The 26,617-nt window shown below is 54.5% G+C and overlaps 1 protein-coding gene across 2 annotated transcripts; it reads right to left on the bottom strand.

Annotated features, from left to right (window-relative positions):
- Nucleotides 1-941: 941 nt before the first annotated feature.
- On the bottom strand, nucleotides 942-24,314 carry EVPL (envoplakin). Of its 2 annotated transcripts, none has more exons than XM_040081672.2 (22): nucleotides 24,152-24,314; nucleotides 18,283-18,382; nucleotides 17,687-17,841; nucleotides 16,894-17,017; nucleotides 16,105-16,230; nucleotides 15,760-15,798; nucleotides 14,861-15,022; nucleotides 14,191-14,298; nucleotides 13,450-13,545; nucleotides 13,087-13,212; nucleotides 12,069-12,215; nucleotides 11,770-11,924; nucleotides 10,395-10,492; nucleotides 9,661-9,842; nucleotides 8,752-8,930; nucleotides 8,203-8,341; nucleotides 7,426-7,619; nucleotides 6,938-7,088; nucleotides 6,273-6,356; nucleotides 6,077-6,187; nucleotides 5,367-5,459; nucleotides 942-4,600 (listed from the first exon to the last, which is right to left on the bottom strand). In XM_040081672.2, exons 1-22 carry the CDS (start codon nucleotides 24,223-24,225, stop codon nucleotides 1,151-1,153), a joined length of 6,093 nt encoding a protein of 2,030 aa, XP_039937606.1. In that variant the 5' UTR covers nucleotides 24,226-24,314; the 3' UTR covers nucleotides 942-1,150. The 2 variants fall into 2 exon arrangements, with proteins under 2 accessions (XP_039937606.1, XP_039937607.1); XM_040081673.1 differs by lacking the exon at nucleotides 24,152-24,314 and adding an exon at nucleotides 22,326-22,378 and having other exon boundaries at nucleotides 948-4,600.
- Nucleotides 24,315-26,617: the final 2,303 nt, after the last annotated feature.

Here is a 26,617-nt window from a genome sequence, read left to right as displayed (position 1 = left end):
CCAGGGACCCTGCAGAGCCTGGGCCAGAGCCTGGGCAGATCTGACTGGAAACTTGCTGTTAGAGATTACTGATGCTGGGCACTACCTACCAGCAGGAAGGTAATGGGAGCTGAGTGTGCTGAGCCTGCCAGAGTTGGAACAGTTTATTCCTGGAGCCCAGACTTCAAATTCCACCTAGGCTGTATGGAAGTAGAGACTCTGCTGCTAGTCTGCTGTGTGAAGGAGGTTGAGAAAACCTCTGCTCTCATGGATTATTTTGGGCATGTTTGAGTTCCTGAATAGCATCAGCTAAAAGAGCCCTTGGGATAGGGTAAGGAGTAGCTGATATGAATAGAAAAAAATTTTCTCATAAGCTCATATGCTCCACAACAGGGTAGATACTAGGGAAGAACATTTGGGATATGAGAATTGCTTGTTTCAGGAAGTACTTAGTGGTGGAAGTTACACAGAGGAGTAACTTCCTTTTAGTTCACCTAAAGAAATATCAAGTGCAGATTCTCCAGTACTGTTGGGTGGGCCTGCACCCCTTTGGGGTTCAGGTCCTTCTTTTAGAAGTGGCCAAATGACCAGGAAGCAAAGGCCCGTTGGTTTTCAGTTTTAAAGACAAATATAACAAAATCTTTAAAAATATGGACTCATTAGGCAGAAGGACACTTTAGGGGGTTCAGGGCTGGGAGATCGGGGAGAGCAAGAGTGTACAAATCCTGTGTCGATTGGGCTGCAGGGCATGGGATTGCATGGGGGAGGAGTAACTGTGCCTTCAGCCACAGCCTGCAGAGACAACACAGCCACAGACGCTCACTTGCTATGTTTATTGCATGCAGAATGACCCAACTGGAGAACACTCTGGCTCCCCCCACTTTCTGGGCTTAGCCATATTTAACCTACTGCCTGTGAAGTTCTCACAATCAACCCCTCTCTGGGCTGATTAGGGAGCAGCACTGTGGGGACCCCTCCATGGCAGGCCCACGACCACGTTTTCTTCCTCGCACAGCCGAGCTCTGTTGGGAGGCAGGTAGCTAAGAGAGAAGAGTGGGCAGCCCTAAATTCTAGATGCTCCATTCCTGTGAGCCTGCTGCCTCTGTGGGGAGAGGTGTTCTGAAGGGAGGAACTCCTGAAGGAACCAGCCCCAATTTCTGCCTTGGTCCATTCAATGCCTGAATCGCGAGAGCCTGGGGGAACGGCTCGCCTGGTGGTACCGCTGATAGCCCTCTGACGCGGCCGGGAGCAGCAGGAGGTGGCTCAGGGAATCCTTCTGGCATAGGGCCATGGCTTCCTTGTAATTTATCTTCTCTTTAGTGACAGGGTCAACGAGATCTTTTTCATAGTTGGACTCATCCTGGAGCCTATTGGCCAAGTTGCTTGTTATCATGCCCGTCTGGACGGCTTCCAGCACAGGGATGCGACCGGTTTTCTTGGGATCGATGAGCCCTCCAGTTAGATGCTGGACTTGCAGGTAGGGGAAAGCACTGTCCTTGGTCATCCAGCCTTTCTGAACTGCTTCCCCCACAGACAGCCTTCGCTTGGTCACTGGGTCCTCAATGCCTGTGAAAGCTTTCTGGGCATTGAGCAGTCTCTGCATGTAGGTCCTGTCAATCAGCCCCCTCTCGATCGCCTTATGGACCGAGAACCGGTCCCTGGAAATGAGGTCTATTATGCCCCCCGTGGCAGCCTGGGCTTCCAGGAGCTTCTGAGCTGTCATGGGATCGAGCAGCTTCTTTGCAACGGCAGTTTTGATGTTGTACTTGGTGTTGGTGGTGGTGTCATACACCCCGGCGATGGGGGATGTGTCATCACATATGCCCTTCTGTGAGGCTGGGGGGAAGAAGGTTTGGGTTTGGTGGGTGGTGGGTGATGTGAGTGGGGATTTGGAGATGATGGAGCCAATTGAGAGGGACGAGGGAGGCTTGGTTTCCCCAGCCACCAGCAAGGCAAATTCAGAGATGGGAATCTTGCCATCCCGGTACAGCTGGTACTCCTCCTTTGTGATCCTCCTCAGCCTTAGTGCATCATCGATGGAATACTGCTTCCCACTTTTCTTGTCAAGTAGAAGCGAGATTTCCCCATTTGGGCCCAGGGTGGTGACTTCTTCCCAGTCACACTCCAGCTCTTGCAGCTGGATGTACTGGCCTCTGTCTATGATACCTCGCTTATAGGCTTCGTAAGGGGACATGTCCTTCCCTGTGTCAGGGTCCAAAATAGAGATCTTGGTGGAGAGGTTCGTCTCTCTCATCTGGGTTTCGTGATTGATTTCTTCACGGTTGACCTTTGACTGGAGATCCCGAATGAACCTCTCCTTGTTGTAGATCTGGTCCTTCTCCCTAAGGATGTCTGCCTCCAGCAGGGAAACCTCATGTTCCAGCTGCTTCTTCTTCTGCCTGTCATTCTCAGTCCGCTGGCTGAGCAGTTTGGATTCCTCCCGGAGGAAGAGGACTTTCTGCTGCTTCTGCCTCTCCAGCTCCCGCAGTTCACTCTCCAAGCTGGCTCTTTCCTGGATGGCCAGGTTCCTGGCTTTCTGCAGCTCTGTCTCTTCACGAGCCCATGTCCTCTTCATGCCTTCAGCTCTCTCGATCCTCTCCCGGAGCCGCCGTACCTCTTCTTCTGCCTTTTGCTTGGCTCCCCTCTCCCTGCTCAGCAGCTCCCAGATGCGTGCACGTTCACTCTCCAGCGCTCTGTCCTTTTCCACTCGAATCACCTCCTTGTAGATGGTCTTCTCCTGGGATTTTGTTTTCTGCAGGACATCGACTTGCACCTGCAGGTTCTTGCATTCTCTCTGCAAGCTCAGCACCTCCATCTTCTCCCGGTCCAGCTCCAAGCGCAGGTTGCTGGCAGACTGTTCCAGGACTGGATCCTTCTCCAGCTTGACCACTTCTTCCATAATGATTTTTTCTTGTACTGGAGCTGGGCTCTCCTCCAGCTCCTTTATTCTCAGTGTGATTTGTCTCATCTCCTTCTCCAGTGCAAGTCTCTTGCTTCGATCCTCCTGAAAGTTGAGCAGCTTCTCTTGCTCTTCCACCAGCGCACGAACCTGCTGCACGTCGCGTTCCAGGCGACGCCTGTTGCTCACCTCCTCATCCAGACTGCGTCTCAGCCTGCTGTGCTCATCTCGGAGCTTTGGATCCTTTTGGGTCAGTATCACCTCTTGAACAACCACTTTTTCCTCTGGCTTCCGCCTCTCCAGCAGCATGTATTTATTCTGCAGGTCATAGATGGCGTCCTCTGCAGCTCTCCTCTTCTGGGACATGTTACGCACCTCCTGACGCAGGCGATCAGCTTCTTTTTCCAGGAGTGGATCATTCTCATATCGGATGACTTCCTTGTTGACCAGCTTGGTTTCCACCTTGGATCTCTCCCTCTTCCATTCATCCCTTTCCCCCTGCAGCCTAATGAGCTGCTCCTGGGTCCTGCCATTGGTGTTCACAAGTTCATTGAGCTGCTCTTTCAGCCTGTCAATTTCTCTGAGAATCTCTGGACTCTTTTCATGTTTCACCACCTCCTCTATGACCTCCTTAAGCTCCACCTCTGGTTTTTGTGACCTGAGGACTTTGAGCTCTGCTAAGGCCTCTTCCACTTCACTGTCAATCTTTGTTCTTTTCAGAGTGACTTCCTGCAGCTCCCTTTTGAGGTGTGCAATCTGCCGCTCTGTTTCAGGGTCCACCAGGAAGATCTCATTGACCCTCTCTTTCACCTCTATCCTGGGCTTTTGCTTCTCTGCGATGCTGTACTGGCTCTGCAGCTCTCCCAGCTCACCTGTCAGCATCAAGTTCTTGTTCCTCTCTTCTTCAATCAGAGTTTTAAGCTTGGAAGTCTCTTTCAATAACTCTGGGTCCTGCTCTACCTGTTTCACCTCCTTAACAATAATTTTGGGTTCTGCTGTTTCAATCAGTCTTTCCACCTCTGCAATCTTGTTCTTCACTTTCACTATTGCTTCTTCTGCAGACTTTCTTTTGAAGGATTCCTCATCAATTTGTAACTGCAGGGTCCTAACAGACTTCAGCATTTCTGGGTTTTTCTCCAGTTTGATGAGCTCCTTCACCACCACCTTCTCTCGGATGTTGGGTTGCTTTCGCTCCAGCATGTGCAGCTCCCTCTTATGCTGCTCAAGTTCAGAAGCAGCAGCCAAGCTTTCCTCCTGGAGACGCTTGATCTCCTGACGAAGACTGGCTGCTTGGCCATCCAGGCTTGGATCTTTCTCAATTTTTGTGATCTCTTTGGTGAGGAGCTGGGCAGGAGCGACCTTCTTCTCGCTTTCCATCTGGGCAAGCTTACGGCTCATCGCATCAATGTCTTCTTGCAGGCGCTGCCTCTTTTTCCCTTCCTCTTCAATCTGCTGCACCATCCTAGACAGGTTGCTCTCCACCTGTGGGTCTCTGTAGTATTCAATCACTTCTTTTTCTTCCACTCTTTCAATGGGCTTCTGAGTTTTCAACATCAGAAGCTTGTTTCTGTGTTCCTCCAGGTCCTCTTCAATCCTGGCCACTTTCCTCCTTTCCTCCTCCAGCTGTGATTTCAACCCCTCAGATTCCCTGTTTCTTGTGGCTTTGTTTTCAGCTTTCTGGGTTTGCTCATGTACAGCTTCAATGTCCTCATGCACTTCCTTCTGCAAGGGAAAAAAAAAAAAAAAATCACACTTTTAAGGTGACTCAGAGATCTTTTAGATGGCATGGCATGGTGGGAGACAAAAACTGGCAGAGAATTCTCAGGCAGTCTTCAAATAAGGCTGTTTGTAAATGGAAAGCGAGGACACAATCCCATCATCTCAAGCAACTGACTTGGTGGGTCTTCCCCTTGAGATGGAGGTGCTGCAGCAGCCCAAAAAAGTGCTTTGTGCTGCCTTCTTGTATCTGCAGCCGAGGGAGAGCAACACAGCCAGTCTCCAGTTTAATCTCTTGTGCTTCCTGAACCCACTAAAAGTCACCCGGTCCTGAGATCTTTCCTACAGGTGGTTCAAACCTTAGAAACGTTTAAAAATCCTATTGCTTTGAATTGTTTCCAGAAGGTTGTGAGCACTAAATTCCAGCCACACCCACAAACAAAGCTGAAAATTTCAGTCTGTGATTGTTGATTAGCTATGGCTAAGAGAACTGGATTTAAAAGCCTTAATCTTTTTTTTTTTTTTTTCCAAGCGTAAACTACAGCTTCAGTAATAAGCTGAAGGCCCCCAGGGGTGATGAGGGTCACAACTCAAGATCAGTGTCAGTGAAACCGTGGGTTTTTTGTGGTCTTTTTCTCAGAGGCGTTTCCATTCCTGTCCTTCCTCACACCTGGATCTGGAGACCCAGGGAGGGGTGGGGGAGCCCCAGGCTGAGCAGATTTGAGCCCCAATCTAGAATACCCAAATCTTGCAGTGAGCTGAAAGCTGGTACCTTCTCAATGATCTTCTTGGCAAACTCCAGCCGGCTGAGCTGCTGTTTATTTTCTGCTGCCAGCTCCATGTAGAGCTTGGTGACATCATTTTCCTGCAAAAGAAAGAGTGGTGAGAGCCTCGTGCCCTCCCTCAGACACTGCCATGTTGTGTGGCAGACTCTGCCACACCTCCTTTCACTTGGATGGGTTTTGTGTATGGCACAGTTCTAGGGGTTAGTGTCTTCCCATTGACTCTTCAGAGAGACGCAGAGTCTAAGGACTCATGCAGGAGAGTTATTCAAATAACCCTGTTATCTGAATGCCTGTTAGATGCCTGCAGGTCTACACAGGGTCCAGTCTTCCAAATTCACAGATGGAGAGCAACTGACAAAATCCTCAAAGTGATGCAGGAGAACTAGGGTGTAACTGGGAAGAGCACAGAGGAGCTCTGGCTCCTTCCTCTCCCCACACATCTACCCTGTGAGTTTTATCTTCATGCACAACATGGTGAGGAGGCAGCATCAGCAGCCTCAACCAAGGTGCCAGGCACTGCCCTAATTCAGGGTCTCACATGCTGCTTTGCCCCAGGGACAAAGGGATCCCTGAGGACTCTGGCATTAGGACCATGGTCAGTGGTGGCTGTAAGAGTGGATTGAGGCCTTGCAGAGGACTTTGGGGCGTGGGTAATGAGCTGTACAATGGTTTCCATGCCTTCATCTTAACATTTTACCTGGGCCTGGATGCTCTCCTGCAGGGGGGTCACACGCAGCCTCTTTGCAGCAGAGTCGGTCAGGGAGGGGTCCAGAGAGGAGCTGTATTTGCCTGCTTCAAGCTCATAGTCCTGTTCAGAGCAGACACATGAGAGTCAGGTGGGATCTCCTGGGTGAAATGCTAAGGGAGTGATAACTGAGAAAACCCATCCTTACATTGAGTGTGGACTGCACGTTCTGGGACAGCCTGATCAGGGCGTTCTTCTCAGGCTCCTTGCTCTGGATCTCCTCCACCAGCCTCTGCAGGAGACACATGTGGTGTTAAGGACACACTGAAATCCAGCTGCCCAGTAATTCTCTTGCAGCCTAGAGAATCAGCTCAGCTGAGGGAATAGTGGGAACAGGAGGACATTTAAGAAGAGTCTCCAGGGTTTTAGGGTAGGGTACCTCAGCAGTGCTATAACTTACCTAGTACCTCCCACACTGATTTATCATGAATAAGATAAATAGCAGCCAACACAGAGACCTCCACAGCTCCTTGTCTGAGCTTGGAGTCTGCTCAAGGAGAGAAAAATGGAGGATCTGGATGCAACATGCAGCCTAAGGTGCAGTATTTCAGGATCTGAAAGTGTCCTCTCCATGGGGAAGATTTCAACCTGGAGGTGACTGGCGCAGATGAGGACACCAGCACTGGAGATAAACCCAGCAAGGTGAGATACACTGGGTAACACCATCCATGGGCTGCAATCCTTCTCTAGTTCATGCACTGTGATGGGGGAGCACACAACTAGGAGCTGGCTGGTGCTATTTTGCATGTGCTGTTCACAAGCAAATTGTCCCACCCCTGTAAAGTTACAGGCTATTCTTGCCCTGGAACACACCTTCTGTGCCTGCAGCTTGTAATTGATCTGGCTTGGCCCATCAGTGGTCTTCACTTGGTGCTTGGGTAGGTTGTTCATCCAGAACATCAGGTTCTCATTGGAGTTTTGGAACTGTTGGTAGGTGAGGCTGATGTTTCTGAGGGTCTTCTCTCTGCGCAGCACAAAAGTGGACAGGAACGTTAAGGGGAAGGACAAAGATTCGTGTGCAAGTTCCTAGGAAGGAAGGTGAAAGGTGAAAATATCACCACAGCAAACACCAGGGCAACAAAAACAAGGGGGTGACTGAGTGGGGAGCACAACTCTGGAAACTCAAAGCCTGTGCTGTGAGTAGGAAGGAGGCAACTACACAGCAGGACACCCCTGGTCCTCAGTATTACGGGGCTGTGGTCGGGATCAGGGTCCTGCAATGAAGAGCACACTCAGGGCTGTGACCCCTGCCCCAGGCCACCTTAGCTAAGCAGAGCAGAGATGACCCCACAGGTCCTCACCGCTGATCCAGCTGGTCTGCCACGGCGTGGTAGCGATCGTTGAGGAGCTGCACCTCCCTCTTCTGCCGGGGCAGGTCAGGGCAGTACTCCTGGAAGTTGTTCTGCACAGCACTGCAGCTGTGCTCAGCGTCCTTGAGCCCCCGGTTCAGCTTCAGCACACAGCCCTCCTGGGCCACCAGGTCCCGCCTCATCTTCTGCAGGGGGGAAAAACAGACACCTGGGTTTGCATCAGTCAGAGCAACACCCCAACACTCTCCTTGATGTGTCACTGACTGGGCAGCACTGGGGGCTGGTCAGGCTCTCTGAGTGACGTGCAAGGTGGGAGAGGTGGAGCAGTGAGGCTCATTCACCAGGGAAGCTGGGAACCAAGGAGGCTTGGACAGTGCACTGAGAAGTTTTGGGGAAGGCAAAACGTCAGGTCACTGTGGGTGCCAAGGATGGGGCAAGGAGATTGGGAGCTGGAAAGATTAGGGATAGGTGTAAGGGAGAGCAACTGAGATCAGACGCTAAGGGGGACAGGATACATTTTAGGGACTGCAAAGGGAAGGGACAGAGGGACAGAGGGGCAGAGGGACAGAGGGACAGAGGGACAGAGTGCTTTGCCATCCAGTGAGAGCAGGTCAGCCTGCAACACCAACATTAAATCTTCAAGGAACAAGCCCTCAAAATGGCTTCATCATTTGTTCCTCAAGGTGGTCAAATAAATCCAGCTCCTCCCACATTGCTCCCTGAGCGCAGGGATCTCCCATCTTTAATGAGAAACCTGATGTCCCCTACCTGCAGGTCATTGGCTCGATCCTGCAGGGCATTGGGGGATGCAGGAATGATGCTGTCCTGAGCCAGCTTGGCCTCAAACGTGCTGACAATCTTGTCAGTGTTCTCAATCTGAGTCTCCAGGTTCAGGGCAGCCTTAGCTCTGGGAAACAGGAAAACGAAGGACAAGGTTAGTTTATAGAAACCTCGTTGTTCTTCTTTTCTCCCTTTGATGTTTAACCTTACTTAAAATTAGAGCTTCTGCAACATGTCAGAGAACAAGCAACGTGCACTCACACCCCTGTCATGCTGCTCACAAGTCAGATGTGTTGCAGTTCACCACACAGCAGAGCTGGGACACACACCCATTGTGGTGGATTTTCCATGGTGGGGGAATCTGCTCACAAATTACACACAAGAACTCCTTCAGAGGTGCCTTTGATGATGGATGGGAGGTTTCCAACCTATGCTGGACCTCAGCCAACACTCATATAGATAAAAGCATTTTCTGTCATGCTTCTGTGTTGGCACACATGTGCAAGGACACTTCCTTCCCTCATCCCCATCACTCACTTCTCGTTGTACAGGCTGGAGAGCATATTGACATCGTTGTATTTGCTCCTGAGGGCATTCAGCGTGACAGGGAGCTGAGAAGCCGAGGTGCTGGTGGGTTTCTTGGAAAGGTAGGTCTCACACTCCTTCTGCAAGGCATCCTTGGCTGCCCCCAGGTTCTCAAGTTTCTTTGTTGTTTCCTGGCACACCAGATGGAAGCACAGTCACCCAACACAGCCATAACAGTGCTGCTGTGGAAATGTGTTTCCCTCAGGGGCGGATTTGGCTGTGGGGCTCAGGGTGTGGTGCCCCTCTCATAAGGAGCTGGCCCTTGGGGCACAGCCCCATCCAGACTGCGGCTGTCTGGCAGTGGCACGGTGTGGGAAAGAGATCCACGTAGACAGAGATGGAAAAAACCTGCTTGCCTGAGCCCATTCTGCTGCCAGAGCCGGATAAATACCCACAGATGAAGATGTAACAAGCTGAAATAGTGCAAAACCCAGACCTTGACCCAGAGGAAAGGAGCGGGGCTCCATGGCACTGCCTCTTTTCCTGTCTCACTGACATTACATCAGGTGAGATGAAGCTTGGATTAATTCCCTATATCCCTTAGTCTCTTTGTAACAGGCTTGAGAGTGTAGGGTGACAGCATTCCCAAGACTGGCTCCCGGACCACAGCTCTGAAATGGACCCTCTTGCTCCAGAGCCAAGGGAAGGGCCTGCATTTCCTGAGGGTTTCATTTAGTCCCATTTCAAGGGTTCAAGCCAGCCTGAAACTCTTAAATCTGCGGCATGGTTTTCTCCTTTGGAGCACCAGCTCTCTCTATATTTATATAAAAATATATATGTGTGTGTATATATATAAATAACACACTATATATATATAAATAACACAATTCTCTCTACCCAACTGCTCCTGCTCCAACTCACCTGCTGCTGTTTGATCCTCCTGCCAAGGTCATCTGTAGGGTCGCTGTAGTTCACAGGAGTCCTCACTCGGTTCAAGACCTCCTTCTCTACCTGGACCAGGTCCTTGCCAACACGATCCAGGCTGCTGAGGAGCCGGTCAGCTTGGGGATCATCCTGGACTGCTGGAGGGCTCCTGGACAGAGCTGCAGAGGCACATACCTTAGGTTAATCCCCAGGTTTTAGCTCTGCCATGGTGAGCCACAGCCCCAAAGGAGGGACAAAGCCAAGTGCTGCCATGCAGACACTTCCCTTCTCGGCTCTGCTGGGAGCCTTTGAACTACAGCTGTGGGAATAACACAGATAAGCCAGGGCTGGGATTTAGCCATGGCTGCCTGCTTATCCCACAGCCCCCAGCTAGGGAAGAGAACTGCAAGGCACCCAGATTACAAAGCAGGTTTAATTAAGGTTTCTGGATAGGCACATCCCCCTGAAATCCTGAGTACCCTCCAGCTGTTGATGGAGCTGGGGGGTCAGTCTCAGAGGCTTGAGAAGGGCAGCAGACTCTAAGTGAATTGCTGAGGCAGGAGTTCAGATTATCCTGCCAGCTGTTCTTTGCCATGGAGAAGAAGGCATCCTCCCTCAGGGACCTTTGCAGGTGTCTGTGTGTGAGCTGCAGGTGCCTCTGCCCACCCTTGGGTGTGTGGTCTGTTTCCAGAGCTGCCTCTGGAGAGGGCTGGACTATCCAAGTGACAAACCTTGCTGGCTGGGCTGGACCTGCTCCTTCTGGCTGCGTCTCAGGCTGCTCTGGACCGCTGCTCGCCTCTGCTTCACCGTGCTCAGTTCCCCTTCCAACCTGTGAGCAGAGAGGGGCATCATCAGCCAGGAAGGGACACAGCACTGACAGAGCCCTGCACAGCAGGGCTGTGCTGGGGAGGTGTCCCCAAAGGCAAGGGAAGTTTTCCTCAAAGGCTGGGAGCTTGCAGCCTGTTGTAACTCGGAGACCTCCCAAGGAAAGGGAGCAGCAGCAAGAGCAGCTGGTTGGTTTGAGCAGCCAGTGTTTCCTCCTCCCAGCAGAAGCTATCAAAGCTGGAAATGTATTTCATATGGTTGCAGTGCTTTGCAGCCTTGCAGGAAACAAGTACAAGTGGCTGCTTCTGTGGCTGCTGCAGAAATGCCACGTCTCTCTTGTAAGGATGGTTCCTACCTAATGAAACTGGGGCTGGGGTCTGCCAGAGCTGGGAGGACTGAAAGATATTTCTGGGTGAGAAAAGACTCATGGAACCAGGAGGGGAAACAGGAAGGACCAGACCAGTTCTCATCCTTTCTGTGGACTGTTCCAGCTAAACACTGTGTGTTAAAAACAGCAATTCCCAGCTTGCCTGGCTGCTGTCAGATGAGGGCTGTCCCTCTGTGCAGAAGAATTGAATTTCTGTTTGAAAATACTCACAAAACCCATAAATCCAAAGGATTCAGCAGTCTGGGATGCGTGAAGAGGGTTACACACTGGGGAACACAATGAAGCAATCACACCCCCGGCACTGGGGACCCAAGCTCCCACTTTGGGCACGCCTGCATAGCTCCGAGTCTGGGCTGTGGCCTCTCCTGGGCACTTGAGCAGCGCTGATTTACCCAACCCCCCGGGGCCATGATTAAAAAGGCAATGCCAAGCTCCCCGCACCACCACCCCATCCTGTGGGAACGGCAGGAGCTGATGGAGCAGGCAGGCAGCAAACCTACACAGGCTGAAGGAGCATTGCTCAGTCTCCAGCTGGGGCTGGCTGAGAGGAGATACCACAGATAACTCTGTCCTGTTTGGCAAGTCCCAAGCTCCAGACTGATTCTGCAATGGATTTAGTCAAACCTATGCGAGTCACGTGTTTGGGTGAAGAAATCAAGACTGACTGCCAGAAAACTCATTGACAGTGAGGTCTGTGCAGTGTGCAGGGATGTTGAGGAATGGTAGACACCGGGATGAGATACCTGGGTGCAGGGAAAAATCCTTCTCCAGGAGGGATTTAGCACTAAATAGTAGAGAGGCCTGTCCCAGCTGCTGTTTCCTGCAATCAGGCTGGTTTTGACCCAAGAGAGTCTAAATGTCTCTCTGGGTCAGGGTCTCTGCTGCACACTCACCTGTTGACCTTGTCTATGGACTCAGGATCAGGAGGAGGGATGGAGAAACAAGCAGAAGGTGCCTCCTGGACCACGCCAGTGCTGCTCTGGACCACCCACATCTCTGGGTTGCTGTTGTCCTTCAGAGTGTACTTGTCCCCTCTGGTGAGCTGTACCTGGGAGAGGACACAAAACCCAGTGAAAGGCTTGGCTTTCTGGCCCTAGGACAGTTCCTCACACCATGGAGCCAAGATCTGGAGCAACCAGAGAAAAATCCAGTTCTCCATCCCTTCTGAGGGTGCTGCTAGTCCAGCCCTCACCTCCCCAGCATCCCAGTCACAGAGGGTGTCCAGGGTGAGGGGCTGAGAGGGACGTGTCCTGCGCAGTTTCAGTGGGCTGATCTCTTTGCTCCTCCTCTTCAGGTCAGTGATGCTCTTCTCTGCCTGCTTCAACACCTTCTCCTCGCTCTAGACAAAACAGGGGAGACAGTGGTTGTTACCAGGTTTGATAAGGAGCAAGGGGAGGGTCACACTACAGCAGGTATGCTGGGGATGATTATCTGTCCTTGTGGGGTGGAGTCGGGAGTTTCTCCATTCTCGATCCCTCCATGTCCCTTCTTCCCCTTTCCATCGCCAACACTCTCCTCAGTTTCCTTTGCTCACTGATCTGCCTTTGAGGACACAGCCTGGGTTAACCTTAGGTGAACCCACGCTTTCATATCAAATATCCTGAAGAAGTTTTCCCTTTCAGAAATGGAACAACTGCCGCAAGGTGGTGGATGTTCCAACAACACATTCCAGTGTCAGAAAGTACCAAGATTCCAGCATCTCTTGAGAGCAAAATGTGTTTTGTACTTGGGAAGATAGCAAGGTGAATGTGTCCCCTCCCTCTCTCCAGGGCAAATCTTCCTTTCCTATCTGCATCTCACCCCTGAGGTCAGATTTCTGTATTCTCTCCCTTGCCCTTGGCTCATGAGAGTGCTGAGCTGATGGGAGGATCTTTCCCTGCTTGGATGCCAGGGGCTCACACTCTGCAGGCCCTCTAATCCAGGTGTCTCTTATGTTAGGGACAGCACATGGCTTCTCCCTGCGCTTCTCCTTTACTCTGATGGTGACTTGGGGCCAGGCTGTGTGTCACTGGTGGGGACAGTGCCATCTCAGGGCACTGTGAGCAGCGTGGATCTTCTGGGCTTCCCCCTCCCTAGCACAGAGCTGGGGCGAGCTATCGCTGTAGGATTATTCACCCACCTCTTCCCCTTCCCCTCCGTCATTTATTGGGGAGTTTTTAACTTTGGATTTGCCCTGAGATCTGGCTGGTGCCACCTCCTGAAGGCCTCACCTCCAGCTGAAGCAGCAGATCTGACACCACCCCGGGGCTGTCTTTGTTGAACTTGCTGTATTTGGTGTCCAGGTCAGAGCTCATCTTCTTCAGGGAGCGGCTCACAGCCTCAGCATCATCCTGGAACTGGAGGTGTGGGTAGGGGAACAGTCAGGCATGGGGGGACATTACTGTCTCCAAGTCCAGTGGGGTCTCTCAGTTCCCAGCACCTCTAAAATATTATATTTTGAGGGGAATTTCCCCAAAATACCTTTACAAGGTGCAAGCCAAGATACTCCCATCCTCACCCCTTTGCTGTCTCTCTTCCCAGCCTGCTACTCTGGCCTGACCTGCAGAGCCATGGCCCACGAATTTGCTTTTTACCTTCTTGTAGCTCTCCACACTTTTCAGCTGGCTCTCTTGGCAAATGCAGAGATTCAGGAAATTCTGCCACTCGTTCTTCAAGGCTTCCTGGTGAGCCTGTGGTGGAACACAGCACACCTCAGTGGGTTCCAGCTGGTTCTACCTCCCCCACCACAGGTCTCCTTTCCTCACAAGTCCCAGAGATCAGAGGGAGAGCAGAGACAAAGCTGTGCCCAGGCACTGCCTGATGCTGGGCCTGAGTGAGGACACCCCTCGAGAAGGACCTGGCTCATACGCAGCAGCCATCGCTTCTCAAGTGGTCTCATCTCCAGTGGTGTTGGGGACTGAGATCCCATCTTAGCCTGGCACTGCATCTGCAGGCTTGGAGATAACAGCCTTGGAGGCTGGGAGCTGCTTTCACTTGGGAGAAGTCACATCATGTCAAAGCTGGAACTCCCTAACAGCGTGAGGGTGGCTGCACTGGCGTGTGTGAGCACCTGAGCAGGAGCTGCTCCCAGCATACAGATGCTGGCCGCTGTCTCCTGGAAATTTTGCAAAGGGTGAAGACCCTGCACTTCCCTCAGCTTCCCTGTAGGGCTGGGGCAGGCAGAAAGATGCTGCAGTGCAGCCAGTGCAATGTGGAAGGAAAGAGTAACATAACTGCAGGGAGAGGTGAAGGGGTCTCCTGTGACACCCCCCACTCGAGGCACAGAAACACTCTCACTCTCCCACAGGGCTGGGGAAGAGCCCCTCTCTCCCCACCTGGATAGGTTTGATGGCTGGGTGCTTCAGCTCGATCATCCTGTCCCCATCGTCCTGAAGGTGGTTCACAAACTCCTCCTGGCTGAGCAGCTCATTGGACTTGAAATCCTGGAGGGGAAAAGGAACTTCCTGACTTTGAGAGCACGCAGGGAGCACAGAGTGCTCTCCTAGGGCACAAACATAACAGAGATAAGGTTCCCAAAGCGCAGACATCCTTGCTTGTTTGCTTGTTTTTAAAACAGAAGGGCCTAGGCAGAGCTAAAACAAATGAGACACACTTAAGCCTCAGAAAGCATCAGGGCATTTGTCCAAAGAGCATTTTCCTAAGCAATTATCCCTCTCATTTTCTGTGTCCCAGCACACAGCAGTCACTGGGTGTTGTACTGTGGCCATGGAGGCTGATGTGGCACTGGGCCCTTCCCTTCTCCCAGGCCATGGAAATCCTCCCTGACAGCTCTCAAGTGGATAATCCCACGTGCCAGCTCAGGGGGCTGGAGGGGTCACACAGAGCGGCTCGTTCCTAATTCCAGCATGGCCCAGGGCGTGCTTCCCCCTCTGTTTTGGGGATCCTGATGCTCGGGGCCGGTGGTGGATGTGCTGGGACGCACCCTGCAGATCCCACGTGCCAGCCTTGGCCAGCCTTTCATGGCCAGGACACGCTGGGGCTCACCTCATACTCCCGGCGCACGCTCTGGACATCCATCATCTGGTCACTCCAGTCCTGCTTCAGGATCTTGGTCTGCTGGTCTGTCAGGTAGCCCAGCTCCTTGGTGCAGCCCTGGAGGTGGTGGTAGAGGCTGCCAAGGCTCTGTCCTCGCCAGATGGAAGCTTTCTGCCCACACACAGGACAGAGACAGCGTCAGTGCTCAGCCTGGGGAGTCCCTTTCCCCTCCTCCTCTTCCTCCCCAGGACCACACTCCTGTTTGCACATCCAGCAAGAGTTTCCCAGAAACCTCGGTGAGAAATCTGCCACCACTGGCTCTTATCTGATGGGGCTGCTGTTCCCTTTCCCACCCCACAGACAAGGTATGTTTGTCTAACCAGAATCCCAGGTGTGGGCTGGTGCCCGGGGCAGTCTCAGAGCTGGCCCAGCTCTGCTGTATTTCTCACACAAATCCCATTTTCAGCATCAACCTTCATGGGCCCAGCTGGATAAATCCAGGATCTTCTTCCTGGCCACTACCTCCTTTGCCCTGGCTGCTCGTTTCCTCTCTGGAGCTCTTGTTAGGGACCAGGGTGAGCCTCCCCATTTGCAGTCCTGATTTGGAGCAGTGTGGGCTGGGCTGGATTTCCTGCTGCCTTCTGCTCATGGACACAAAGGAAACTGCAGATCCATGACCCATGAAGAGGAGAGACATGGATCTCACCCTCAGCACTGCCCTGAGGACAGCAAGAGCTCTTTCCATTTACACCTATCCCAAGGAGGGAAGGAAATGACAGGAGGGACACAGCTTTACTGTGCAAGCCCAGGGGTAGCTCCTATTCTGAACTAGGTGTTCCCTGCCCATCAGGGATGGTGTTACTCTGCTGTAAGACCCCATCTGCTCAGAAAACCACCAAGAACCTTACCAGCAAGTCCTTGTACTGGCTTTTCAAATCTGCCACATCCTGGGTTGCAACACAGACAAGACCAAGGAGGTGAACAAAAAAAAAAACAACCAAAAAAAAAAAGGACAAAGACAAAGAAGAGCTGTTAGCAAAACATGTGGTGAATGCTGATGAACTGATTTATGGAATGTGCTTTAGGAACCATCCAGGAGCCCCCTCCCTGCCCCCCACACCATCTGCAGAACAAGGGTGAATGTTGACCGTGCCGAGGAGCAGATGGACACACGGCCAGATGCTGAGCAGAGCCAGCAGGGTCCCCAGGGCAGGGACAGGAACAAGGAGGGGACAGGACAGAGGGGGCCTTACCCCGGAGCGGAGGTTCTTGATCTGGAGCCCGTAGGCTTCGATCTCCTTCTGGAGGATGTTGTGCTCAGCTATTTGCTTTTCCAGCTCCGACATGCCGGGGCCATACTGTCCTGCATCGACTTGTTTCTGTGCAAAAGGAGTCAGGGCAGACACTAAAGCAAAAGGCTTCAGTTGAGGGGGAAACCCCAGGCAGTGCTGGCAGGGCATGAAGAGATCTGGTGTCTGATAGCACTCCAGGAGTAGAGAGGGGATTTTTTAGTTGTTTCCCATTATTGCTGTTGGTTGCTTTTTCCCCAGCCATACGCAGGGGCAAAGACAACCAGACCCTGTAACCCTGGGCTAGAGACTTGAGCTGAGGCAGCCCCTGCCCATGGTGCCGTGCATGGGATGCACTTCATTGCCATCCAGCTCTCAGGGGAATCCAAACTGTCTCCAATCTGGGCACTCCACATACCCAAACCTTGCAGCGTGAAACCCTGAAAGGTAGGGCTGTAAAATCCTAGGAAACCTCACCTGCTCCATCCTTTCATCCCACAGCAGGACTCTCTACCTGATCCCCCTCTGGTAACCCTTAATTTGAAGAGGTTAATTCAGAGGGTGCTCCAGAGGGTTTTAAGAGGCAGGAGGAGAGTCTGTCTTCCACCAAGAGCCACTGAATTATTCCCACCACCTCCAACACCCCTGCCTTGTGCTGAGTACGCAGTGGCTGGCACAGCCCTACAGACAACATTGAGCATTATCTGGCCTGGCAGGAGATGGGAGATGACATCCAAACCCAGCCGCTGTTACCATCTTCTGGTCCAGGATCCTGGCCCAGTCCACCCTGGGCCCCACCTCGGGGATGTTCAGCTGCTCATAGAGGGCCCGGTACTCTGCACACAGCTGTGTCACGCGGTCATGGAGCTGCTGGATGCTGCCAAGGGGAAAGGCACAGGGCCCTGTGTCAGCTGGGGAGCAGCAGAACCAAGGTGGGCCTTGGGGAGCCCAAATTTCGCTCGCAACACCCAGGGTACTTTGCTGTCCCTTTGCGGCACTGGCCTCCTTCAGCAGCGCTCAGCACTTGTCCTGCTGCTCTCCATCGTCAGGGATGTCTCAGGAATTGCTAACCAGGAGGATGCTGCAGGGAGGTCAGGGCTGTCCCTTCCCACTAGGAAACTTCCCTCCTGATTTCTACATAGAAGGGCTGGAAGTGAAGGGGAGCAAAGCACCAAAGGCCAACTGAAGCTCTTCTCCCACTCCAACAGCCACCTCTGACTCTGTGCTTGGCCCAAATTAAAGGTATTTATTGTAGGGAGGGTGGAGAAAAGGGAGTCTGCCCTGAGAGTGAGGCCACAGTTTAGCTCTGCATTTTTCTAGTACCTTTATAGGGGCTCCCAAAAGACTGGGGCCTCTTGGGCAGTCACTCTGGCATCCACTCTGCATACCGTATCTTTATAATAAATTGGCAGAATAGATGATTTTAAGGCTAAACTCTGTGGGGAGAAGAGTGGAAGTAGCACTCATGGCAAGGACTGGAGTTCATCCTGCGTCCTGAGGAGGTTCCCGATTGCTCAGTGCCCTCCATTCCCGGCACTGGACTCACTCTTTCTCTATCTCAGGAGCTTGTGGGTGTTTCAGCCTCTTGGCGCGGTCCACATCCAGGAAGAGATCCTTCAGCAGCGTCTCAGCTTCCTTTAGGTTCCTGGCATTCTCTGTCTGGAACTCAAAAGCCTTGTTCTTCTGGTGATTGCTGGAATCCTGGAGGCCAGGCAGACAGAGGAAGAAGCCTGGTTGGACCACACGGACATCACAACACTTCCCTTGGCCAGCACAGAGGCTCTGGGTCCTCCCCACAACAACCACAGAGTAGCCCTGGAACTCAGCCCCCTGCTCCAGCTCCAGCTCCCTCCCAGGGGCTTTGTGGGCCAGGCTGGCAGCCTCTGGGAGGCACAGGGCTGTGCTGCCATGGGTGAGACAGCCCTGGCTGTTGCAGAGCCTGAGGCACTGAGCAGAAAGAATCTGGGAGGCCTTGGGATGCAGCCCCAGGGGCTGGGAGGCTCTCTGGGGTGTCTGTTCCTCCCCAGCCTCGAGTCAGCCCCCAAACCCGCAGCAGCGTGCACAGACACCTGACCTATTGTCCTAGACGCTGCTTTTCTAGGCAAAGCCTTTCACCTCCCACCCCCTCCTGCCACGACTGACCTGCTTGAGCCTGGACTGAGTCTCCAGGATGTCCTTCTCCACCTGGTCAGCATTTGTCTGCATGCGGGAGATGAGCACGGCCAGCTCGTTTGTGGAGGACCTGAGAGAGGGAAGAGCAAAGCAGGGGGGTGGGTAGAGCAAAGCTCAGCCCCTCCATCACTGCCCAGGACCTGCCCCAGGCCTGGTGCTTCGACCCTTTCCCCCACGCCCACTCTTGGGTCTCTCAAGAAAGAGTCTGAGCCGTGGCCACGGGCACGGACGCACACGAGTGGTCAGAGCCTGGCTGGTGCGTTCAGAGCGAGTGGCGCTGGGATTTTGCACACCACCCAGCCCTTCTGCACAACTCCTTGCTGCAGAGGCTCAAAGCTTTGTGTGGATTAAAAAAAACAGAGGGGGAAAAACAATAGGGAAAAAAGAAAAGGGGGGGAAAAAAACCTGCTGTAGGGTTCCCAAAAGCACCAACACCGCATCTGGGGTGGGAAGACCCAAAGCCACAGACAGCTGGAGGCCAGGGGAGCACCCTGCAGAGGCAGCACAACGTGCTCACCCTGTTTGGAGGTGCTTCCCTGGGTGCCTGCCCTCGGCTGCTGGCACAGGTGGCCCTTCAGCCCAACCCAGAGCTGCCATCCCATCCCACATGAAGCTCTCCACAGCTGGGCCCATTGAGACACTGGAGAGCCCAGTGCCACCCCAAGACTGGGCTGCAGGGGACAAGGACTTGCTGTGCAGGCCACAGGCTCCTCTGGGTGCTGTAGGCTGTTGTGGTGTTTTCAGAGCTTGGGGAACAACGTGAAGCTGAGTCAGGGTAGGTTTAGGCTGGATATCAGGAAAAGGTTTTGTACCCAGAGGGTGCTGAGGCACTGAACAGGCTCCTCAGGGAGCTGGTTACAGCACTGAGCCTGAGCTCAAGGAATGTTTGGACAATGTTCTTGGTACATGGTGGGATTCTTGGGGTGACCTGCACAGGACCAGGAGTTGGACTTGATGATCCTGGTGGGTCCCTTCCAACTCAGGATATCCTATGATTCCAAGACCCCAATCTCCCAAGGCCATGGCACACCTACCTGACCTCCTTTCCCCAGAGAGGCTTCCCTGAAGGTTCCTGACACACCACTCCCCACTGCTGTCACCTCAGTGCCACCACACAACCAATGGTGCCATCACAGCCCTTATCCCACCGGCCCCCCTGGGAAGGAGCTCCCCTGCTGAACAGCTGGATGCAGAGCCTGCAGCCAGGCGTGGGACGGTTCCCAACGCTCCCTGCGGACAAGGAAGCACAAACCTCGGTGCCACCTTTGTCCTGGTGTCCTGTTTCTAACAGCATCTGCCCCTGAGGACAGCGCTGGCCCTGCCCTGCAGGCAGGGAGAGCACAGCCCTGCCAGGATGTGGGCAGAGGCAGGAGGGTGTGGAGTGATGGCATCACGCAGGGACAGAGCCCTCGGAACGCTGCTGATGGGACAAAGTTCAGCCAAGGCTGAGAGCATTATGTGCTGGGATCTGAGACCAGGAGGAAAGAGTTTGAGCAGCAGCAATGGGACATCACTGGGGGTCAGCTGGAGTGGGGGGACACTTCCTCAGGGCAGGTTGGTGCCTCTTGGGTGGAAGAAGAAGGTGGGAGAAAGGTGACGTCCTGCAGCAGAGCCACCACGTCTGCCCTTTAGCCAGGTGCTTTCCTTCCCAGCCCCTGAATCCACACAGGACATGGGGAAATGATTCCCTTAATGGCTGTGTCATTGCTCCAGCTCCAGCTGTTCCACAGCTCATCCCAAAGGCTGGAACGGAGGCTGGGACGTTCATTTATTACAGCCCCAAGTGACTGTAACGTGTCAGGGGGCACTCGGTCACCCCAAGCCAAGCACTCAGATGCCACAGCTCCTGTTTGAAGTGAGATCAGCCCACACTGAGCACAGCCCGTGTGGCTCCAGAGGAGGCACAGCCCCAGCAATCCTGCTCACAGCATCCTCCTGTCCCCTTTCCCCTGCTCCTCCCTTGTTTTTAATTTCCCAAGCGTGGGCCTGCACAAAGCAGCTCTCAGCTGCCCTCTCAGGAGGTTTGGGGCTGGCAGCATCTCCCAGCCACGCTCCAGATTTGCTGCCTGGAACGCACATCAGCAAAGTGAGAGGGGCTGCCGTGCTGCGGCAGCGCCCCTTCTGCAGGGTCTAATTCCAGGGACTGTGGAGCCCAGGTAGAGCATCCATCACCATCAAAGCATCATTCCCTGTTACAACCTGTGTTTTACACCCCGTTAATCGTCTCTCCTGCTCCATCCGTGCCTTTTCCTGGTGTGAACTGCAGTGCTCAGGGAGATGCACGGCAGCGTGGATGGGAGCAGCACTCGGTCCCTGTGAGCCTGAGCGTGCAGCAGGCTGGAAGATCTCAGAGGTTCCCTCTCCCCAGGTGGTTGCACAATCATCCCTGACACGCCTGGAATGAGGTGGTGTCCCATGAGCAAATACTTGAGCACCACCCAAATTTCCTGCCCGGGCTCTCTGCGCAGGGAGGAGAATGTGAGTCACGGGCTGGGCTGGCCGCTGTCCCGGGGGACAGAGCCTCTCCCAGGGCGCCGGGAGCAGCATCGTCCCCCCAGGAGGTCTGGCTGAAATCAGCTCCTGCCTGAGGAGAGTGGATGGGGTGTCCTGCTCGAGCCCATCCCGTTCGTCATGTGGCTGTGGATAACTGTGCGGCTCCAAGAGGGGAGAAGTGAGGATCCATCCTCCCCAGGGATGGTGGATCACCAACAGAATGCTGTTGATTCCTGCTGGCACTCCCTTTCTGGTTAAAGGAAACACTGGGACACTCCATCCCTTAGTTCCTAAGGCTGGGCACAGGAATCTGCTTTGTTTAGGCTGAACCACAACAAAACTGTGGGCTGAAGAGGTGTCAGCAACCTCCTGGTCACAGGGACTCAGCCCAGCCCAGCCCGTGCTGCACAGGGCACCGGAGGCTGGAGACCAGGATGCTGCTGCCAACAGCCCGATTTTCAGGGAAGAGGGGATGATTCCTGGAGAACATCATCTCAGGAGCAGCAGGGCTGTGCTGAGAGGAGTCTGTGCAAACACCCGGCCACACAGCCCATGGTGACAGCATCACTGTCCCTCCTCGGGGTGTCCCCCTGCTCATCCCTGCCCCACTCCTGCTGCCCCTGGGCAGGAGCTCTCACTCAGCCAGAGCTGGACCCTGCATTTCAGGGTGAATGTGCTGACACGTGGGCTGCAAAGAGGCAGCCTGGCATCAGGTGGGATATGGGCAGCCACAAGCTCACGTTGGACACCCCTCAGCCTCCCGAAATTCGGGTCCAGCTCCACACACAGAGTGTGGTACAGCCACAGTCCTGGGACGGCTGAGGGCAAGGCTGGCAATGCTCCTCCTCCTCAGCAGCCAGGTCAGCCTCCTCCCTAGGGCTATCTCATGCCTAGGAGAGGCACAGCACCATCATTATCATTATTAATTGGTTCATTCCTCGTACCACTTTCTGCCTCCTGGACAGGCCAGCTGCACACAAGGGACGGCGTCTCTCAGCAGCAGCAGGACTGTCCCCCACCCCTGGTCACTCCTGCCAGGGCACTTTGGGCAGGACCACAGCAGCACCCACTGCAGTCCCTGAGCCCTCTGTCCCTTCCCCACTTTGCTTCGTGGCCACAGGGCCCAAAGCTGGGTCTGTTTGCTCCAACACACGGAGAGGTCCTGGCACATTTTGATTTGCCAGCAGATCCCAGCAGACCACTGCTGACCCCCTGCCAGTGCTGGGTCAGTCCCCGAGCCCCTGCCTGTCCCCAGGGTCCACACTGCTCCACGCTGACTGGGGAGAAGCAGAGGGAGGTGGTGGAAGAAGCAGCAATCAATCCCAGGAGACACTTAAATCCCAGGAGACGACTTGCCATCCACCTCCCAAACCACCCACAGGCTTTGTTAAAATCACACCCAGGCACAGCCAGTCCAGCCAGATCCAATTCAATTCCACCTTCTCAGGAGTTTTCCCTTTCAGCCCCACAGTGCCTGCACCTAGAGCAGGGCGCATCCAGGATGCTCCTCGAGGACAAACCTGTGCTTGCTGTTCCTCCCTGGGATGCACCCACCAAGTGCAGACAGCAAAGGGCCCTGACAGCCAGGAGGCTCAACAGCACAGCCCCAGGGAACAAGAGCCCTCTGTGGGGGTCCAGCTGCTAATTATGAACCCTGGAGACAGGGAAACTCAGCTGCTGAGGCTCTGGCCTTGGGGCCACCACGAGCAGCTGTGGGCCACCAACACTTTCTTGGGGCCATCTGCAGAGCGTGTGCTGGTGGCTGCTCCCAAGACAACTCATCCACCTTCATTTTCTCAGCTACTTTGGGCACTGACCAAGCCCCAGGCCATGGCCAAGCGAATTAGGTTGTGTCTGATGGTTGGTGCCTCCTGAAACAAGCACAACTAGCTCGGTAATCGCTGCGCCCCTGGCTCCAGCCTCCATGGGGAAGAGCTGTGAGGTCTTGCTGGGATGCAGCTCCAGTTATTCTGAGAGGTTCATGCCGGGGGAGAGCCTGCCCAAACCCTCTGCAGGGTCCTGAGAAATCCCCAGGCTGCTTTGGAAGCTGGCTGGGAAGGTGGAGAGATTGCATTAGCAAGGCAGAATAAACCAGAGCCTGACACAGCTCCCAGGCTGCTGGGGAGGTGCCTCACAGCAGCCAGGCCCCAGGCAAAGCCTGGTGTTCAGAGAGCCCCCAGACCTGCCTTTGAGATGAGTTTGTGCGTGCTCAGCTCCACAAAGCATCCCATGGCAGGGGTCCAGCTCCCACATCCCCCCAGGCTGCCCCAGCCCTTGTGGGGTCACCTCGTGCCCAGCCCCTGCTGCCCTGCCCAGCCACCCCTCACCTCCGTGGTGCTGGCTGACCTGGGGTTTGGCCCCTAAAACAGCACATCTGGGAGCCAGCACCGTGTTGTGACCACCCAGGTGTCCACACACGCACACAAACACTGTCCTGGGCTGCTGCTGGTGGTCCCAGATGTGGCCAGAAACCCCTTTCACCCTGTGTGCCCTTCTCCTCAGCACAACCTTCCTGGCAACTTCCAACCATGGCAGGGCAGAGAATTCCCACGGAATCAGCCAATATGCAAAACTGCTGAGGAAGGTGGAAAATAATCCCGAGTTAACAAGAGCAGCTGGAGGGAGGGATGGGATCTCCCTGCAGGAACATTCCCTCCCAGAGGGCTCCCTGATCCTAGGGAAACATCACACAGAACTGAGGGAATCTCTTCATAGAATCACAGAGGCTGGAAGGGACCTTACAGATCCACTTCCATGGGCAGGACACCTTCCAGCAGACCAGGTCGTTCCAGGCAGGTCTGAGAGAGGCAAACTCAGCGATTGGACCTGCAGAGACCCAGGCTGGGTGAGAGCAGCCCCCAGCAAAGCCATCCTCACGCACCTCCACCTGAGCAGCGGCACGCAGCATCCCGCCCCAGGGATCCCGGGGCAGCATCGCACCAGCCTCACACCGCCAGGGAATCCCAGGATCTCAGACCCAGGCTGGGATCTGCTCCACCATGGAGCAGACCCCGCTCTGCCCAAGCGCAGAGACTGCTTTTATCCTGCTCCTACCTGCCCAAAAGGGGCTTTTTGCACCTCCCTGCTCAATGGCCACAGCTCTGAGCACATCCCAGGCGCCGCACATCCCAGGCGCTGCAGGACACTTCTGGGAAGGAGCACAAAGCCCACCAAAGACCAGAATATCAGCCAGGCAGAGCCTTTTGGTATCACCTGCCAGCAACCCCCAACCTTCTGCTGCTCCACGGAGGGATGGCGCTCAGGGTGGGTTAAAGGCACGGATCACCCATCCCTTGTCCTCCCCGCGGGTCACACAGCACAGGCAGAGGAGCGGGGTCACACTTACTTGCTCGGTTTGACAGGGGAACCTCTGCTGGGGGAATTTCTGCTCGGGGAGCTTTTGCTCACCCCCTTGAACATGTTGGCCAGGTCCCAGCTGCTGTCCCGGGGTCCGCACGGTCGTGGCTGGCTCCCGGCTCCCTGCTCCGGTCTGTCGGGATGGAAGGACGGGACTCGGGGAGGGACGGTCGGCGGAGCAGTAAAGAGCAGCTCCTGGGAGGCTCCTCCCCGAACGCAGGTGAGCAGCAGCAGCAGAGATGGAGGCACTTCTGAAAAAATGACTCGAAAAACCAGTTTAGGGTGGAAAGAGCAGAGCCCCAGAGGGAGAACGGGAGACCTCGCCCTGGCTCGGAGAGCGCTCGGGCTCACAGAGCCGCAGCCGAGCTGCAGCTTCCCAGCAGAGGGACAGAGAGCACTTTGCAGGGAGGAAAACTTGGGAACACAACTTGGAGGGAGTGCACTGCAGCCACTGAAGCACATTTTAAAGCATCTCTTTGCATGTTTATAATGCTACAGAAAAAGCAGAATCCCCACAGACAAAGCCAACCAAGCGTTTTCCAAGGTGGCAGCAGCACTTTGGGAATCAGCAATTCTCAGAACGCGATGTTATTTTGCAGCCTGGGCAAACTTTTGGCCCAGGCTCAGCACAAGGTGGCCCTGGCTCCTAGGAAAACACAGAGAGAAAGTCAGCAGCTGCAGCACAGCATCCCAGGAGCCTCAGCCACCGGGATTCGGGCTCTGGAAAAAATCCAGACCCAAAGATCTGTGTCTGAGGCTCTGCCCAGGCACCCTGTCTATACAAGACCTTAGACCAGGCTTTGCCTCTGGGCAGCTCTTTCCCCTCTCTTGCAGAGTCCCAGGTGGTTCCCCGTAAGCTCAGCAGCACCCTGGCATCGCTGCGGCTCCTGCGGTGCCCACCCAGGCTGAGCTGCCCAGCCCCACCGCTCTCCCTAACACAGCCAGGGCTGGCTCCCAGCTTTCAGACAAAGCCAAGTACAAAGGTCCCCACAGAGCAGGAACCCCGTGTTTCAGGCTGATCCAGCCTGGATCCCTCAGCACCACGGGATCTTACCCAGTGCAGGGCCAGGGAGGGAGGGCAGAGGATGGAGGAGGAAGGGGACAGGAGAAGATGGGGGTCACAGCCCCCACATAAGCACCAGTGAGACACCAGTGATGCCAACAGAAGTTTGTGGTTGTTCTTCACCTCTTTTGTGTGGTCCAAGGACAGCCCAGGACCAGAGGAAAAGGCTCAGGGTCCATTGTCCCTTCCTGGGCCACCACTTTGTCCTCTTTGAACTTAAATCACACTTTTCTCAGGAGAGAGGGAAAGACACAGACAGGAGGGAAAGTGGTTGCTGAAAGATCACTCCTTTGCCATTGACATCCCTGCTCTCTGGCCAGAGCTGCTGGAAGCCCCAGGAGCTCCCCCAGACCAGAGCCAGTCCCTGTCATTGGCATCCAAAGGCTCCAGGTGACCCAAAGCCTTGCCAGGGATGAGAGCTGAAAGCATCTGATTCCACACAGGCCTGATTTTGTACCCAGAGCATGGGACAAGCTCTTCCGTGGGGAGCTGCTGTTTGCATGGCCCAGGAGGGGATTGGCTCCCTGGAGATTCAAAGGAAACTAAATTGGACAAGATCAACTGCCTGTAATCCCCTGGAAAACAGCCCCTGGCACGTGGAGGAAGTTCTAAGAATTAGCATCAAGAGTAAACTAAGCACATACCAAGACAGCCCTCGGACAGCCTGCTTCCCAAGCCATCCATCACCCCGGAGCCTGCTGGGGCTCCTCACCTGCACAGCTCCAAGACAGCCCCTCCCTCTCCTCTGTGTGACAAGCTGTGATCCTTCCCCTGGCCACGAGCCCTCGGAAAGACAGAGTGCTCCAGAGGCAACAGTCCTTGCTGTCAGCCCTGTGCACACACAGACACACGCCCTGGCAGGCAGCAGCGGCCTCTGTGCCACACAGACGGACAGACAAACACCGGGATAATCCCTGGGAGGAGAGCAGCGTCCTTGGCAGGCACCTGGCTGCTCACAGACCACATGAGGCACGGGCTGGGAAGCGAGGCCAGCTCCTGCCTGGTGCTGAGCCCGAGTCTAGGAGTGATGCTGAGCACCCAGCCTGCCTGGAGCTGCCTCTCCCTCGCTCAGCCAGACAGGGGAGGAGGACAGGCAGAGTCCATGTGAGGGGCAGCTCCTGGCTGCCTGCTCATCCTCGGAGAGCAGGGCTTGCCCAGCCCTCAGCAAAGCCCCATCCCAGCCTCAGGAGGAAAGGCTGGCAGGGGAAGCCAGAGGATGGCTCTGGGGTGAGGGGTCTCACCAGCCCAGCAGCCCCGGCACAGCACCCAGCCCAGAAGTTTCTGCTGCTGCCCAACACCTGTGGCACACGAGGAATGTTCTGCTGCCGCCAGCTCGGCCTCCCCTGCTCTGTGATGGACACCAAGATCTGCTCAGGGGAAGGGGAAGTGGCT

This window comes from Hirundo rustica, chromosome 18 (assembly GCF_015227805.2).
Source record: "Hirundo rustica isolate bHirRus1 chromosome 18, bHirRus1.pri.v3, whole genome shotgun sequence".
Taxonomy (NCBI): Eukaryota; Metazoa; Chordata; class Aves; order Passeriformes; family Hirundinidae; genus Hirundo; species Hirundo rustica.
This window is presented reverse-complemented; position numbering and strand designations above follow the sequence as displayed.

Bases quoted from the DNA above. Each gene is read 5' to 3' on its own strand.
- EVPL (XM_040081672.2), bottom strand. From the start codon at position 24,225: ATGTTCAAGGGGGTGAGCAAAAGCTCCCCGAGCAGAAATTCCCCCAGC. The intron at 14,299-14,860 runs GTGAGCCCCAGC...TTTCCCCTCCAG, and splicing joins GCGTGCGCCGGGAGTATGAG to GATTTCAAGTCCAATGAGCT. The intron at 9,843-10,394 runs GTTTGTCACTTG...GTGCCTCTGCAG, and splicing joins GGTCCAGCCCAGCCAGCAAG to CTCTGTCCAGGAGCCCTCCA.